This window comes from Lytechinus variegatus, chromosome 4 (assembly GCF_018143015.1).
Source record: "Lytechinus variegatus isolate NC3 chromosome 4, Lvar_3.0, whole genome shotgun sequence".
Taxonomy (NCBI): domain Eukaryota; kingdom Metazoa; phylum Echinodermata; class Echinoidea; order Temnopleuroida; family Toxopneustidae; genus Lytechinus; species Lytechinus variegatus.
The window spans coordinates 53,499,829-53,518,314 of NC_054743.1; the positions used below are offsets into that span (position 1 = coordinate 53,499,829).

At 37.7% G+C, this 18,486-nt stretch overlaps 2 protein-coding genes across 3 annotated transcripts in view; both read right to left on the reverse strand.

The window, feature by feature from the left end:
- LOC121413064 (protein-glucosylgalactosylhydroxylysine glucosidase-like) overlaps positions 1 to 2,567 on the reverse strand; it is a 12,630-nt gene extending 10,063 nt beyond the window's left edge. The window contains exons 1-2 of the mRNA XM_041605825.1: positions 2,014 to 2,567; positions 974 to 1,175 (exon numbers count right to left, since the gene is read on the reverse strand). Of these exons, the coding sequence (XP_041461759.1) occupies positions 974 to 1,175; positions 2,014 to 2,567 (756 nt within the window). The remainder of the gene's footprint in view (positions 1 to 973; positions 1,176 to 2,013) is intronic.
- A 6,980-nt stretch (positions 2,568 to 9,547) lies between these two features.
- On the reverse strand, positions 9,548 to 14,253 carry LOC121414321. Of its 2 annotated transcripts, none has more exons than XM_041607459.1 (3): positions 13,423 to 14,253; positions 11,985 to 12,034; positions 9,548 to 9,907 (listed from the first exon to the last, which is right to left on the reverse strand). In XM_041607459.1, the coding sequence occupies exons 1-3, from the start codon at positions 13,697 to 13,699 to the stop codon at positions 9,563 to 9,565; spliced, it is 672 nt and encodes a 223-aa protein (XP_041463393.1). In that variant the 5' UTR covers positions 13,700 to 14,253; the 3' UTR covers positions 9,548 to 9,562. The 2 variants fall into 2 exon arrangements, with proteins under 2 accessions (XP_041463393.1, XP_041463394.1); XM_041607460.1 differs by having other exon boundaries at positions 11,994 to 12,034; positions 13,423 to 14,228.
- Between the last annotated feature and the right edge of the window lie 4,233 nt (positions 14,254 to 18,486).

An 18,486-nucleotide genomic window follows, 5' to 3' on the forward strand; every position in this document is an offset into this window, starting at 1 on the left:
ATTCTTTGCTCCATAGCAAATTTGTTAAACCATACTTTTTTCTTTTTCATGTTGATCTTCAGCCCTACTTTGTTACTTTCAGTGTTGAGATCGTTAAGCATATTTTCTAGCTTGAGGCCATCATCAGTGATTAGGATGATATCATCGGCAAACCTTAGTGATGGAGACACTCCGCATCAATGTTTAGCCCTGTACTTTCCCATCTATTTACGTATTATTTCCTCCAGTGCAGCGTTGAACATTTTGGGTGAAATGGTATCTCCCTGTCGCACTCCTCTGTTAATGGGAATTCGTCACTGTCTTTGTGCAGGTGAATGGTTGCAGTTGCTTGGCTATACATTTCCTGAATTAGTTTAATGTAGCTATGGTGCACACCTTGTACATGTACCTGTAAGGCTGTTATTACTGCCTGAAATTCTACACTATCAAAGCTTGTGCAAAGTCTACAAATGCCACACACAAGGGTTGTCTGTATTCGCAAGTCTTCTCTAATAATTAGTTTAGTGTGTGAAGATGGTCTGTAGTAGAGAAACCACTTCTGAATCCGGCTTGTTCCCTCGTTTGATTAAAATCTAGAGTTCCAGTGATTCTGTTTGTTAGAACTTTTGTAAATAATTTGTAGTGTTTGAAAGTAAGCTAATTGGCCTATAGTTTTTAATATCCTTTATAATAATAATAATAATAATAATGTAGTTCTTATATAGCGCATTTCAGACCTGAAAGGACTCTCAATGCACTTTACAAAAATAAGAATTATACAATATAAGGAATTACTTAGAATAACAATTGGCAACATCAACATTAATCAGTTACATACATGTATGGCATAAGTATTTGGAAAGGCCTAGTTGAGTGCTTCATTAAAAAGAAATGTTTTAAGTTGTGATTTGAAAAGTCCAGGATTTATGTCTCCTTTCTTGTGGATGAGGATTATGATTGCATTGTTCCAGCTGTCTGGTGTTTGTGTTTTTACTAAACAGAGTGTAAACAGCTTGGCCAGCTGTTCTAGGATGACATCGCCTCCATCTTTAAGGACATCCACCAGCACCTCATCACTGCCTGGTGCTTTACCACGCTTCATTTCTTGTAAGGCTTTAGCAACCTCATCTACTCCTACTGGTGTTATGTCCTCATCTGCATCTAGAGCAATGATTGGTGCATCAACATGGACCTTGCTGGAGTACAAGTGTTGAAAGAAAATCTTCACATGATTAATTATCTGGTCTCTGTCATGAATAACACTTCCATCCTCCCCTTTAATAGCTATCAGTTGTGATTTCCCACTGGAGAGTTTACGTTTGGTTGCTTTATAGCTGCTATTATTTGTTATGGTCTCTTGGACTTTCTTTATGTTGAAGCTGCGAATTGCACTTTTCATACATTTTCATATTGTTTTACACAATTCTGTATACTCTATGCTATCTTTCTGTGTTGATACCATCATCTGTCTCCTTTTTCCCATCAGATCGAGTGTCTCCTTTGTGATCTTGTGTGTTGTTTGATTTTCCCTCATACCTGCTATCTCAAGAGCACAAGTTTTGACAGTGTGAGAAAATTTATTGTAGATATCATTTATATCTTCCTGGTGTACTTCATCCTGAAGCACTTGGAATCTGTTCATTAGCTGTAGTTGAAACTCATCCCTACCTTGTTTAAGTTTGTCCACATTTAGGCTGGCATTCTTCTTCCTTATTAGTTTACTTCTTTTTAGCTTGAAATCGACATGCATTTTAGCTCTCACAAGCCTGTGGTCACTTCCAGTATTGAAACGATTTAGCACGGAAACGTCTGTAATGATGTCCGGTCTGTTTGTTAGAATAAAATCGATTTCGTTCCTGGTAGTGCCATTTGGGCTTTGCCAAGTCCATTTTCGATGTTCCTTTTTCTTGAAGAAAGAGTTCATTACCTTAAGACCTCTGCTTAAAGCAAATTCCAGTAGACGATCTCCCCTATCATTCCTAGTGCCTATTCCAAATTTACCTAGCATCATCTCACTATTATCTTCCCTTTTACCCAACTTTAGCATTGAAATCTCCCATAACTATAGTAAAATTTGCTTTGTCTTCATCAAGTAGTTTAGCAATTTCCTCATAGACCATATCAACCTCTTCGTCAGCATGGCTAGAAGTTGGAAGGTATACTTGGATGATTTTCATGGTTTGTTTCTTAGAGATTTTTAGGATAATCTGGGATACTCTGTCTGAAGTGCTCTTGTAGCTAATTACATTGGATGCTATGGTCTTGTGAATAAGGAAACCCACCCCTCCTATGCTACTTTCCTCCTTTCCCCTTGTGTACAGCAAATATCCACTTTTTAGTTGTTGTAGATGTTCCCCACGGCGTCTAACCTCACATAATCCGACTATGTCCCATATGACGTTGCCTAGTTCTTTTTCCAGCTCATATAGCCTATCCTCTCCTAAAAGGGAACGTACATTATATGTACAGATGGTCACATCCTTTAAGGAGCCTGTCCTAGCCCAGAGATTCTTAGCACCCTCTGCTCCTTCCTTACCACAGCCGCTCCCGTAGCTGGGCAATCCAGAGCTGCTGGGACTGAGGGCCATTTCTTTCTTTGTGCTGCCATAGTCTTGAGGGGGTGTGGCCTTGACTCACCATGCTGGCCACAGTTGCATGTTGGTGAGTTGTGGATGCCGTTGATCAATTATGATTCCTCCGCCTTTAGATGGCATTTTCTCCATCAGGATCCCACTACCCTCTCAGGTTACCTGAGTTGGCCAGGTTATTTTCCGCCGCCTGGGGCTCGGCGTTGGCGTTTGCTGGCAGTACTGGCTCACTGAGTATATCAGTGTAACGCCACAGTAGCAGTCAGGTTCTGATACCCCTCCTGAGGTCATGACCTCACTACAATACACTACATGTATTGGTAAATACTTTGATAATCTGATTACCTGATTACCTGCTTTACTTGAATTGATGTCTAGCCCTATTCACTCTTCATCTTAGCCAACTAATCTAAGATGCGACTTAGCCAACTAATCTAATACATTGACAAAGGCCTACCTAAAATCCTAATCCTTTGTTGTGCTCTCTGTTCTTTTGCACTCATCCTTTTCTGATAAGCAGCACTCCTTAGGTGGTTTCAAACCGCCTCAATCACAAGAATCCCTGTTAAATTACGAGAACTTTTTAAGGCTAAAAAATACCTGTTAATTATTCCTGCATTCACACCGCCCCCAAACACATCCTTCAGGATAAGTTCCCGAAGTTACGAGCATGCGCAGTATGGTCTCATATGCAGGCAAGGCGCGAGATTCAAAATCACTAGCCCAGCAGCCACCCACGCCGCCGCGCCCAACGACACACTGGGCTAAAAGTTCCCGTAATTTGCTTTCACATTGCCAAAATACCTGCGACCTTGGAGTTTGCGCAATTCGGACGGTGTCGTGCTGAACTATTCGTGAACTATTCGTGACAGTCGTGGCATGGCGCGCACTGCCACGCACTGGCACGCATCCTCCCACATCATCCCGACGAGCTCACGAACAGTTTGCGCATAGTTCACGACCCGGTCGCTAAATTTTGTCGTGCCCAAAATTTTGAACATTTCAAAATTCTTGTCCCGACATGGCACGCAGCCACGACGTGTCACGACATGTTTACGCACACTTCACGCCAGTTCACGAATAGTTTGCGCACTGGCACGACTTGAGTCGTGCCAATGCGTGACACAAAATCGTGCAAGTGTCAGGCTGGCTTAAGAAGTTTAGAGCAAATTCAAAAAGAGCTTGTAGAATCATGTTGGGCCCAAACTACACAGATTATGCCAGTGCTTGCCTATCAGTATCATGTAAAATTCCTACTCTGGAATACAGAAGGGAGAAACTCAGCCTGGATTTCACAATGTCTTTAACCAAACATCCAACATTCAGTACCTGGTTACCTCCTCCAAAAAACTTACCATCAATCTCTGAAGGTTACTGCTTTTGAATGTTTGAAATATGTAATGAGTCTTTTAATTGTTTTTACTTTGCAATACATGACCAATTCAGCCATTTGGCTGCAACTCATGTTTTTAATAAACCTTGAATTGAATTGAAAAAGTTCATTGACCTTACATGACCTTTGACCTTGATCATGTGACCTGAAACTCGCACAGGATGTTCAGTGATAATTGATTACTCTTATGTCCCAAGTTTCATGAATCAGATCTATAAACTTTCTAAGTTATGATGGAAATTCAACAGATACCCCCGTAATGGCCAAAGTTCATTGACCTTTGACCTTGGTCATGTGACCTGAAACTTGCACAGGCTTTTCAGTAATACTTGATTAACCTTATGGCTAAGTTTCATGACCTAGGTCCACATACTTTCTAAGTTATGCTGTCATTTCAAAAACTTAAACTTCGGTTAAAATTTGGTGTTGACATCGCCTTTGGAAATGCGGCGCCTATAGTCTCACTCTGCTATGCAGGTGAGACAAAAATTGGAAGTTCATGTGCTTGTTTTCAAACTACCGGTATTAGCACTTTTGCTGGAGCAAAGGTGCTTTAAAAAACACCCCAACAAAAATCGTCAAAAGGCTTACACCACGTTCCCATATAATCAAACTCGAGGTCATTCGTCATACTCCGCAGCACTTCAGAGTAAAATATTCTGAAAAGAGGCGTTTAAAATTTGGTCCATATCTTATTTTCATCTAATAATTTATTGTAAAATGACACATCCAGATTTGCAGTTAGAGTGCCGATGACTGGAAGAATTAATTGATTATTCACCTGATCACTTAAGACATCAACGCGCATGATGTAAATATACAGTGCATCCCACAATAAAGGAAACCAATTTTCAGAGATAGATTTCACTATTATCAAAGAATATGTTTTTTACTATAAATTGATACTCATGGCAAGAGTGGAATCTCATCTCTAATTTGAAACCTACAGCTTAGCAAATCATTCTAGTATGGCAGATTATAAACAATATTGACTACTGAGGCATATCAAAAATGCTTTGCGCAGAAAACTTTTGAATCTGAATCCTTTCTCATTTTAGGGATCAGTGAGCAAATTCAATTCAATCTTTATTTCACAAATAAGATAAAAATACGAAGAATACAAAAGAAATGCTAATGGGCCCATTGTCAAATATTATAAGCACGTTCTTCTTATCATGAACTACATGTATGTATTCTTGTCCAATATTTTTGGGCAACCTGGTTTTGAAAAATTCAAACTCGTTTTGCTCATTAATGGGTGAAGTATCTGTCACATAATAGGCAGCAAAATAAAATTGAATTATATGATTATGTAAATTCATTTGCCTTTGAAGAAAAAAAAAGACATGGGAATCCTGGTTTCCTTTCTCCTGGGAACTACTGTATGTATGGGCAGATAGAGATGTGCACAAACATGGGGACGTCCTCATTAAAAGGGCCCCCTCTCTTCAAAGCTAGATTTACCTTTCCTCATGAGGTACTCCCTCGACCCTTCAACCCCCTCCAACGTCCCTACCCCAACCCTATCCAACCACCATCCATTAGCACCTTTCTACACCTGCATTCATAAGTATTGTGCATCATGGTTTCAGTAAAACAAAATATGTCCAAAGGGGTTTGAAGTTCGAAACTAAGCACATAACAAAATGCATTACCGTTTGCTCTGATCCTATTGAGTTTTGCATCACGCTAGAAAACTCAATCAGACCACTTGAGATTTATAATTTCTATTTCTGCGTGTCTGACGGCTACTCCCCACCACCAAAAAGTCTAGCATTATTTTTCAAATGACCCTGACGCTATGCGCAATAAAATCTAACAAATTTCATGCATGGTTACTTTTTTAGCTAGGATAGCCAAGTTTTAGGGTCCTTTTCATGGCCCTCTTGACCACACCCACCACCAACAACCAGCCAGACACGCATTTCATTACTAAAACCTGGCAGTTTTTCCAGCAGTTTATTTCCAATTTGTCTAATGCTCATTTGTCGAATTGCCAAATTGTCTAATACCATTTGGTCTATCATCAGTTCGTCTACTCACCACATGGTCTACTTTAATTTAGTCTAATGCCTTCCATCTAATATCCAGTTGGTCCAATAGACATTTAGTCCTTATACCATTTGGTCTAATTAAACTAAAGTGTTAATTGTGCAAAATGAATGAAAAGAAAATGGGTATTAGACAAACTGGTTATTACACGAGACAAAATGGTAATAGACAAAATGGTGATGGACAGAATGGTAATAGACTATTTAAAGGTAGACCTAGTGGTGAGTGGACAAGTTGGCAATGGACCTATCCAGCATGGGTAGAGTGTTGAGTGCGAAAGGAACACAGGAGAACTTTCAGAGAAACCGACAGTTTCCCTGGCGAAGTTTGCCGGGGAAAAAAAACCAACATGATAGCTCTCCAGAGAACTTCTCTGCTTTCATGACTTCAGACTTCAGAGGTCGAAATTAATATCCCTAAAATCTCCTGAACCAAGATTACACACTCTGAATAAAGCAGATGGCTGATGTTATCAGGAGAATACTCCCCTGGGAGTGGAGGATGTGCCCACGATGTGTGCGGGAATGACTGATTGAATCTGATGACTGGGGTAATAATATATCTGTAAAGCGCTTAGACACGTCGTTCCATGTATTAAGCGCTATATAAAAGCGGATTATTATTGTTTTTATTAGGAGAGTTAACTACCCTAAAACATTCAATTTTTTTAAATAACAGTATTTGTTATTATGGCATCATTTACATCCTAAAAATGCACTGAAAAATAAATATAAACTAGAATTTTAATTCATCATGAGGACGAATTAGGTGATCTGTCTGATTTCATGATCACGAAGACAATCAGCATGTTTGTTCAGATCAATATGATCATCATGATGAAAACTGAACTTCTCTTACGAATGTGTTGAATACTCTTGAAAAAGAGGGAAATGAGAAAGTAGTGTGAAAAAGTGTAGGTCATACACACAATGTAAATTTACATGTGCATATTGTACATTAAAAGAGATTTTAATCTCTTTTATTGTCCAATGTTTTATTTTACAAATGTATATACATTAGAATGGTCATAATTGACTATTTGTAGAATTTTGAAAAGAAAAAAAAAAGAAAAACCAATTTCTCATGTTCACCCTGGGTTCGAACCGTGGACCCTAAGGACACAAGTCTGATGCCTTCCCAATTGAGCTTCACTGTTTCCCATAGACTTTACACATAAGCAAATTATAAAATTAAAGAGGATCTCAAATCCGATTTTGCAAGTGAAATACGGGCATGATCCCGGCATCTGATCAGAAAATGGAGACCACGATAGCTTACAATATCAGCTACAACATACTCCAAGCTCAGAGAAAACCAACAAATAGAAATGGAGATATGACTTGCGAAATAGAGGAATGTAAAATACAGTTTTGAGAAAAAGTAATTTCCCTTAGAGATTGCACACAAAATGAGCGAAAATGACATGACTCTATATCTCGCCATTTTTCAGGATGATCCATTCCTTTAAAACTGAATGAAGACATCAAATTAGAAAGAGTATGTCCTCAGCTACAACATATTGACAAGTGGAATGCCTCTGGCCGTCTCACCTGCATCACGCGATTCAACATAGCAGCAGTGCTGGGTTTGAAAACTACTATAACTCACACAAGATGTTCAGTGATACATGGTTACTCTTATGTCCACTTTTTATGAACTAGACCAATAAACTTAGAGATATGATGGTTATTCAACAAAGAAACCCAACATGGCCAAAGTTCACTGACCTTACATGACCTTTGACCTTGATCATGTGACCTGAAACTCGCACAGGATGTTCAGTGATACTTGATTACTCTTATGTCCAAGTTTCATGAATCAGATCCATAAACTTTCAAAGTTATGACATTTCAAAAAAATTAACCTCAGGTTAAGATTTCGATGTTGATTCCTCCAACATGGTCTAAGTTCATTGACCCTAAATGACCTTTGACCTTGGTCATGTGACATGAAACTCTAATAGGATGTTCAGTAATACTTGATTAACCTTATGGCCAAGTTTTATTAACTAGGTCCATATACTTTCTAAGTTATGACGTCATTTCAAAAACTTAACCTCAGGTTAAGATTTGATGTTGACGCCGCCGCCGTCTGAAAAGCGGCGCCTATAGTCTCACTCTGCTTCGCAGGTGAGACAAAAATGACCATATGAATGTGATTTTTAGCATGGTCAGCCCCCCCCCCCCCCACTTTGAAAACTAAGTAGGATGTCTTTTTCAAGAAAGGGCACGTTACGTACGTAATGTGATAAGGGTGTCAAAAACACAAAAATAATGAAAAAAAAGGGTATCTATTTCGCTAGGAAAGCTACATGTTTAGGGTCAAATTTGCGAGGATTATAAAACAAAATGTTTTATAAAGGATGTACTTTTCGCCCCAACTCTACATGTTTAGAGTCCAGTTTGTGCGAGCTGTAGAAGGTGGGGCCATACTAAACCAAGTGGTGTGTAAAACCGACGACTGTGATGGACCCGACATGAAAAATATCGCTGTTCTTGTTTAGGGGTTCATTTCAGGGAATACTTTCCAAGAGTATTGTTTTGTTTCCAATTAAAGGTAGGGTTTAACACACAAATACTTGTTAAGGGGTGCATTTTCAGAATATGGAAAATACATGTTTAGGGTGCTTTTCGAGACCCCATGGTCGCACATGGTATCCACTCATTAATGGAAGTGCCCCCCCCCCCCCCCCCCCCGGAAATGACTATTATACCTGTATTAAAAGCTACCTTATTTACGCAAAATTTCAAGTCATAAAATCTTGCAAATTTTGCATTTTATGACTTGGCCTCTGAATGAATGGTACGAACTAGGGCAATACAAAAGTAATAACAAAACAAAACAGGAAGCGTTTATAAAGGAAATAAGCTTACAGGTCTGTACTAAACAATTATCCACTCAATTGAACAGTGTGTTTGTGCAGCACACAAACACACACAAAGATAGCATAGAACATGTTAACACCCTATTTCCTACAAGAGACAGAGTCCCACAAAGGAAGTGTAGTGTGTTCATTGATACATTGAATGGTTTGTTTGTGTTCTTGAGAATAAAGAGGTGCAAACGTGATTGAAATCTGAACAAAAGAAACCAATGATCTTGAACACTATGAACAAGGTTTGTTCTTTTGATAAAAGAAAGAGGAGTGTAGGGGGGAGGGGAGGAGAGAGATTGATATGGTTTCTTCAGCAAGCAACTATGTTTTCATCATTGTTAATATGGTAACTATAATTTGCTGATTGTATCTTAATGTATTAATATTCTAAAATAACACTGATATGACACCATTATTGTTCTAATCTTAATATTTATATTAGAGAGTCAAAAGGGGCCTAAGCTTTTGATCCTAGCAGAATCTTCATCTGAGGCAAAATGCCTGTCGTTAATATTATGAAAAATTACTCTTAAATGATAAAGAACTATCGATAACAATTTTCATTCTTAAAAAATCATTGACATTATAATTCCATCAGTTGCAATAATCATTATCATTACCATAATTAATATTTCTTGGAAGAATTTGACTTTTATCACTTTTTTCTACAAGGCCTCATAGCAACAAAGCAATATTGAAATACACATCTTGTACTGAATGAATACATGAATAGGCCCGAGTCATGTCAGAATGTTTTGTTCCGGAATCATCATCATCCCCATCATCATCATCACTAGTACCACCAATAACATCATCATCATAAAATTTGCCACACCCTACCTCTTCTTGTGAATCCTTCCATGTATATCCTTCAGTGATTGGTAACTTCTTAGATTTATTAGGAAGAGAGAAGTCCCTGTCTTGCCATTTTATGAACCATTTATTTGGCTTCAATTCAGAGCCACTGTGGCCTTCGTGAGACACATCATCTTCTACTTCATCAGAGGTGTATGTTATATTCTGAAATAGGAAGGAAAGAGAAATATATAAAAATTTCATTTCTAATTTTGATTTGACCTTTAAAGTTAAGGCTGAAACTGGATATGTTTTCTTTTGTATTAACATAGTTTAAAATGATCGCTAGAGGTTATTCATTTGTCTCACAATCTACTATGGTCAACAAGGAAATTCGTGATCTCTCTCGCAAAAAGTGTTCACTAGCTTACAAGTTCACGAGCTTTCGAGTGCCGCTGCAACTCTTATCAAGTGACGAAAACTGTCCGATATCGTACTCTATTTATACTAATCTCCAAGACCGTACGCACAAACACGAGAACAAAATGGTTTAAAATGGTTCCATGACATTTGCTCCAGCAACAATTGCTCCACTGTAAATTTCACACACTAATTGAATGACCAATTTCAACTCTGGATTTAACACTATTCCCTGTCCTTGACCCATACCTTAACATAAAACCCTATTGCAACCCTAACCCTAGATGTGCCTATAGCTGTTATCTGAAAGTCAATGTGTCAATCTATCTCATTGACTAATATGTGGTATTCCATAGAGTGACAAGCATGAAAATAAGCTTCAGTAATGCTATACAACATGCAACTAAAGTCTAGTCAAAGTAAAATTATTCAGACACACTTATTATCACAGATCTATAAAACTTTGTTTAGAAGGGACATGTCATTGTATCATGAAACTTAGTAACCTAATATTTTAAGTGATTACTCTGACATGGTTTAGCATTAACTTATTAACTACTAAATTTTGTTAATTCTCACCATACATATAGACTTTACACAAGGACCATCTGGGCGTTGTGGCGTGCACCTGTAATCCAAGCTATGCGGGGAAGTTACAAATTGATGCAGAGGTTCGAGCCCTGGTCAAGTCTTTTGCATGGTGACATTAAAGGTCGGTCCAAGACGTAAATAATCATATCTGATTGATACACGTCTGACAAAACTCAAATACACTCACACACCATCTGGTTGTAGGCAACAGGCCAATGTATCATGTACTGTATGTTCCTAAAGGGTTTATAGATCACCTGGTTCGACTTGCAATCAATAATTTAAAGGAGAATGAAACCTTTGGAACTAGATAGCTTGTGTGGAAACAGAAAAATCAAAGAAACAGATCAATGAAAGTTTGAAAAAAATCTGATAAATAATGAGAAAATTATGAGCATTTGAATATTGCGATCACTAATGCTATGGAGATCCTCACTTTGGCAATGCGACAAAGATGTATGATGTCACCTGTGAACAACTCTCCCCATGACTTTAGTATATATTTCACTTAAACTGCCTCTTATCACATCTATCAGTAGATCATTTGTTCTTTCTACAGGAGTGCATGTAATACATATTTTTAAAGAATACATCATGGATAAAGAGTTTGTATCACCATTAGAAAAAAGCAAAAAGCAACATTTTGGGGGTATTTTCTAGTCCATCAACGGGAAAGTTGTTCACATATGACATCACACATCCTTGTTGCATTGCCAAAAGGAGTATCTCCATGGCATTAGTGATTACAATATTCAAATGCTCATAACTTTTTCATTATTTGTCCAATTTTACCCTAACTTTTTTTGTTCTTATTCTTTGATTTTTCTGTTTCGATACAAGGCTACTTGTTCCAATGGTTTCATTCCCCTTTAAGTGCAATAATACAGAATAAATAGTGGCTCAATAAGAAAATGTGAGCACTGAGCAGGCCTTTTGGCATGGACCTATATTGATCTGAAACTGATCTGTGTTAATTTGAAACTGAAAAATTTCCGTTCACAAAATACAACTCAATCATAAAAATACATCCCTAAAAATACATATAAGAGCTGAGGCAAACTTAAGAACATAACTTTGGCAAATAATAAAATGATACAGAATGGAGGGGTTTGCCAAGAAAAAGCCGTTGGTATGGGATGAGAGGCAAACCCCTGTGACTTAGATTCAATACATTCAGAAAAAAAAACAATCTGCAAAACTAGCATAACACTGTGACAGAAGAATAAACCACTCTACAAAACATCATAAGTTACAAGTGAGTGAAAAAAATTCAAACATGACTAAAACATACCAGACTTACCTGTAAATGAGTAGGAATGGTTGATGTTACATGATCTCTACCTGTGCATGGTAGAAGGAAAATGAGGGGTAACAGTGAGAGATGGGGGGGGGAGATAAGAGAAAGAGAGACAAGTCAATGTTAATATTCTTGAAACTTAATACCTTCAATAGCTATATGCTAAAGCAACTCAAAATATCATTCATCAATTTCACCAATGCTCCCACATCAGGAAAAATTTAAGAAAAAAAATGTAGACAGGCGTCTAGATAATTGACCACAATGCTTGGTAACAACTTCTTCTTCTTCTTCTGATAAAGTACAGTCCACCGACTGGTGTATTGTCGTACTATATTTGGCAGGTCTGGTGTGGAGTATGTACAGTGCCATTTTAAAATATACTAAAAAGTTACTACTTGTAAGTGCAGCTAAAAAACCATGCTCCTCTCTTAGCGAAGCAGGATGCTCTGTACCTCTTGTTTGAAGAGGCTAACAGAGGTGACATTGGGTAGTTCATCTGGCAAGGAATTCCATAACCTGATGGTGTCTGGAAAGAAGGACTTCTGATAGATGAGAGTCCCTGCAAAAGGTATTTGGAATCGCTTGGAGTGTCCACGGCTTGATGTCATTGCCGGAGTCAGAAATGTATGTCGAATTTCTATATGCTGATTGACGATACGATGCATCATCATTTTGTATTGTACCCTATGCTCCAAAAGTGTTGGCCACTCGAGTTGATTAAGCATCGGTGTGACGCTGCTTGTGCGTTTGAAGTCACCAACAACAAACCTGGCAAAATGGCGCTGGACCATTTCTAGTCGATGGATATTCTCTTGGGTGTAAGGGTCCCATACAACACAAGCATACTCTAAAAACTTGTCTTAAACTTGCAAATTGTGTGGAAATGTACTTAACAAATGACATGAATTCATTGTCAAACAAAGCATGTGCAGTTTTATCTTCAAAGAAAAACAAATGAAATACCTGTATATAAATATATATATATCTTTAATAAGATAAATGAGAAAATTATGATACATCCGTCTTTTACATACATTGAGAGTGAAACATTGCAGGGTATCTTCACTGTTTCTCATTTTATTCAACAACTCTTCTTACTTTGGGCACCAACAAGATGACAAGAAAAGGCAAATGAAGGAATTCATAAAGTTGAGTAGATCTATAGATATTAACATCTCTAATACAGCATTATTATGGACCCACTACTGTCTACTGTGCAGATTGAAACAAATAGAAAGTAACGTATGGAACAATATTTAGTCATCAAAAGGGGGAAACCCAAGCTCTTCTGAAGTAAGTCCTTTTCTTCCAATCTTTCTTTCTAGCTCCTCTCACTTTCCATCTCATTATCCTTCATCTTACCTTCCTTCCTCATTTTATTTTCTGTCATACACTCACAGAGCAACATATCGCAATGTCAGTTGCTTACCCTCTGCACTTGACTTCGTTGTTGTGCTCGAGAATTGGGAAGTTTCGTTGAGTTCATCCCGTGGTGCTCCATGGAACAATGAAGTCTGACGAGACCTGACATCAATAATATTTTCGGTCGAAGAAACCAATGGTGTTCTCGCTGGAAGTAAGTTATGTCTCAAATATTCCAGTTTGGGTGGAGAGTAAAATAACCAGAATGTTAAACAACACAAAGCTACGATTTGAAGTTTCAAAAACGTGTACGAACATTTGGGTACCGTCCCTTGTGTGGCCATTGCTCCAATGTTGCTCTCAGTATCAATCCTCGTTGAAACATTTCCCTCAGCCAAACAACAAGAAACCAATCTGTACTATCGTACAGTCTATCAGTGCAGACTTCTTCGTGCTCGAAAGATTTCTTCACTTCACGCGATATATGTCTAGGCAGGTCGCAGGACGTAACGGAGGGTCGTGGAGGAGTAAAGGGAGGAAGGAATTTATGTCCCCTTGGAATTCCATTTCCTAATTGGTCATTTACATCGCGTGAGGGGGGGGGGGGGGGGGTAAAGGGTGTACTAACAGACACCATGAGCCAGTTAAATCTAACCAGGGAAATTTCATGAAAATTCGATACAATAGACTCCGCGGCACAGGGGGTATCGAAAGTTTCGAAACAATTCGGCGAACTTTCCACCAATACTTAGATCACCACTTGAATGCCCTAGGATCGACAGCAGATATACATACAACATCTCTATGGTCTAAACAAGCAGTCGGGCAATTTTCCTTTACTTTGATTGGTTGAGCTGTCTGATTCTTCTTCTTCTTTTGGTGTACTGCCCACTGAACTGGAAATACTATTTCAGTTCAGTGATACTGCCCAACGCCCTACAATAATGGGTGCCAACCGGGCATGAAGTGCGCAGCCTGAGGTATGTTAATGGCGCGGAGAGAGAAGATGCTTTTTAGAGGTGCCACACGCGTAAAACATTCCCCATAGACTTGTGTGTTAAAATGGCACTTTTGAAAAATTCATAAAAAATAAATGTGAAATTAGAGGGTGGAATGTTTACTACCATTGGATAGGATATATATCTGGCATTCCATATCTGACCAGGAAAGGGTAGCGTAGCCAGCTCATTTTAAAAATAAATTGCCATTTATGAAGATAACTATGAATGGATCAAATTCATCGACTCAAACAGTAAAATAGCCCTAATTAGTCCGCCAGTCAAAAAAATAGTTCCAAGTCACTTTTTTATCTTCCCACTTTGGGCAAAGGGAGTTCAGTAGTTACCATTTCTAGAATCAGTGTTAGATTTTGAATCATATTCATACAGTTTTGTCAATCAGCAACATCAAATTAAAAAAAATTCGAATGGGTTGGGTCGAACGAATATCTTGAGCCCTCCTGATGTAATTAGGCTCATGGCACCTATATTATATGACCTATGAATTTTATTTTATTGAATAGCTACTTTGCTATTCTTTCATATCTGTACACTCACACTAGCACAAAGAAATGCATTGAAAATGCCTATTTTCTATGCAATGACCCATTTTAATGTATTACTCATACATGTTATATTCACTATATGGATGCATACATATCCTGCCTGAATACAGCCCAGCAGTGAATGTAATGACAATGGGTCCCTAGTAATTGTAATATAAAGGTGTTTGTAAATTTTGTATAGATATCAGGATACCAGAACTGCCTCAATCAAAATTACCAGATATACATGAGATTCAATGAGGAAACAATAAAAGTATAAGAACATACTACTTTAGTACATTTGCATTTGACCTATTATATCAAAATTTTCCTAGGGCTATTGCCTCTCAGATGTAAGAAGGAAGAGATACATAAAAATAGATAGAAGAGAGAGAAAAAAAGAGAGATAGAAAGAGAGAGAGAAAGAAAGATAATTACATAGATGACATGGCTTACAAAGGGGGGGGGGGTAGACTGAGATTGGAGCACACAGCCACCAACCCCATCCCTCCTTAGTTGTGCACTATTAGCCCTTAGATACCTTACCTTACTCTGTGCCTTTTTTCTAAATACCTTCTTGAAGGTACCACTCTAGTTCTCTTCAGTAAATTAGTTCTCAAAGCTCCTCTCTACCCCCTTCCTTTTACATGAGCAATTTGTAAAGGTCTCTCTAATATTAAGTATGTGATGTACACTAACACAAACCAATGATGAATCAGAACAAAAAGAGGCATAGACGCTCTATACATTGACCAGTCTACATATAGGCTTACATATACACAGACCTACTAACTTTAGCTGATATGGTCTTGCTAGCCATTAAATCAATTCTTTGCACCTCTTGATGACTAAACATATTGATATCAGTGAGAAATTGTTTGCTACTGAAGAGTTTGGCCAGGAATTCCACCCACTACTAGGGATTTCCCATATTACTTAGAGGTGCCACACGCGTAAAACATTCCCCATAGACTTGTGTGTTAAAATGGCACTTTTGAAAAATTCATAAAAAATAAATGTGAAATTAGAGGGTGGAATGTTTACTACCATTGGATAGGATATATATCTGGCATTCCATATCTGACCAGGAAAGGGTAGCGTAGCCAGCTCATTTTAAAAATAAATTGCCATTTATGAAGATAACTATGAATGGATCAAATTCATCGACTCAAACAGTAAAATAGCCCTAATTAGTCCGCCAGTCAAAAAAATAGTTCCAAGTCACTTTTTTATCTTCCCACTTTGGGCAAAGGGAGTTCAGTAGTTACCATTTCTAGAATCAGTGTTAGATTTTGAATCATATTCATACAGTTTTGTCAATCAGCAACATCAAATTAAAAAAAATTCGAATGGGTTGGGTCGAACGAATATCTTGAGCCCTCCTGATGTAATTAGGCTCATGGCACCTAAGGGGGTGTTGCAAGAAAATATTTGCAAACAATCACATATATTCTGTTGCAATTTTACAATTGTTTGATCACTTTTAACTATAGCAAATCAGATTACACTCCTTTTTTCATGAAGCAGATTAGCAATCAATTTCAAATTTGCAATTAATTGCACGGCATATGCTTGATTTCAGGAACGAAAATAGACTTGCAATTGCTCGTAAGTTTCTTGCAACGCCCCATTAGTCTACTTTGCTTTGTGTAGATTTGAAGTACGTTTCGCTTGAAGGTTTCTATATTCTTGATTTCAATGGTTGGGGGTATGAGGTGTAATTGTAGTGGTAAAGGCCCAATAAATCAACAACAATACCACAACAACAACTAAACAAAATGAGGGGGCACAGCATGGCACTTAATGGGGCCAAGGGCAGATCCGAGATTTCGGGAAGGGGGGGGGGGGGCAAATTTGAAATCATTGTAATACTAGTAGACAATACGGGGTCAGGAAAGTTACACAGTGATGGATTAGAATTTGCTAATGGAGGGGATGGGAACAAATCATCCATATTTTCCCTGGTCGGAGAGATTTTTTTTCTAGATTTGGTTGTCCTAAATACGGAAGTGTAGGTACAAATTATTTTTTCCACAAACAAGATAATGGTATAATCCATTAAGCCCTTTAAAAACAATGTGTGCGCAAAGAAATACAGGATATCTTAGACAATGAGGAATCAATGCGAGGCGCCAGCTATTGACCAGTAAAAGTGATGATTTAACATGGACCTATAGGTCCATGGTTTCATGTAGGCCTATATACTGTTAAAAAAACCTGATTTTACAGGGAAAAAAAACAAGATTTTGCAAAAGGCAGAAACAGAATCATTCTGTAAATTCATAAAACAGGACTTTTTTCTATATTTTAACATCACAGGTCTTTTTAAAAAGGCAGTGGTGTAGCTACGGGGGGGCACGTGCCCCCCCCCCTGAGATTTGGTGTGCCCCCTAGTAAAAATTGGCAGAGCAAAAAGAAAAAAGGGAGAAAGAAGAAAGAAAAAGGAAAGAAGAAGAAAGACAGAAAAAAAAGAAGAGGAAAATAAGAGGAGGAAGACGAGTGAATGAAATAATGTGAGGGGAAGACTTGCAATTTAAAAAAAATCTTTTCATGTTACTATATTAAATTCTTGCTGGCGCTTCGCGCCATAATTGCCTGTTCGATAGTATTCATATCTTGCTCAATAGGCTGATGTGGAGCAAGTTTTGAAGTCAATATGCAAAACATATTTTAGCTCGGACATCGAGCTTTCATCATTTTTTTTTTCATTTACAAATTTAAGTGCTCTGTAAAATGTCCGCTTTATGGTCTACATATCAGCATTTTAAGCTCACGCTGCGTGGTCACATTGTTTGATTTGCCAAGTTCATATTGTCTACGTGTATTCCATAATGTTCCATTAAACAAATGTATTCAGAATGCCCAGATTTTAGGTCTAAATATAAAACATGCGCGATAGCCTGCATGTTCTTTATTTAAAATGTACTTAAATTATCCAGTTTTACATCAGAAAATCAATAATTGTCTGCTCATGCTTCACGATAGCATTATTAAAGGTCAAGTCCACCTCAGAAAAATGTTAATTTGAATCAATAGAGAAAAATCAGACAAGCACAATGCTGAAAATTTCATCAAAATCGGATGTAAAATAAGAAAGTTATGTCATTTCAAAGTTTCGCTTATTTTCAACAAAATAGTTATGAACGAGTCAGTTACATCCAAATGAGAGAGTCGATGATGTCACTCACTCACTATTTCTTTTGTTTTTTATTGTTTGAATTATACAATATTTCAATTTTTACAATTTGACGATTAGGACCTCCTTGCCTGAAGCACAAAATGTTAAAATAATGGAATTCCGCGTGTTCAGGGAGGAATGAAACTTCATTTCACATGACAATGACGAGAAAATAACAATATTTCATATTTCATATAATAAAATAAAAAAGAAATAGTGAGTGAGTGATGTCATCAACTCTCTCATTTGGATGTAACTGGCTCGTTCATATAACTATTTTGTTGAAAATAAGCGAAACTTTAAAATTCCATAACTTTCTTATTTTACATCCGATTTTGATGAAATTTTCAGTGTTATGCTTGTTGAATTTTTCTCTTTTTATTCAAATCAAGTTTTCGTTGGGGTAGACT

What these genes read in the sequence shown, in the direction of transcription:
- LOC121414321 (XM_041607459.1), bottom strand. Translation starts at nt 13,699, where the DNA reads ATGGCCACACAAGGGACGGTACCCAAATGTTCGTACACGTTTTTGAAA. An exon ending in AACGAAGTCAAGTGCAGAGG is followed by an intron (nt 12,035 to 13,422) that starts GTAAGCAACTGA and finishes TACCATGCACAG; the next exon opens with GTAGAGATCATGTAACATCA. An exon ending in CTCATTTACAGGTAAGTCTG is followed by an intron (nt 9,908 to 11,984) that starts GTATGTTTTAGT and finishes TTCCTATTTCAG; the next exon opens with AATATAACATACACCTCTGA.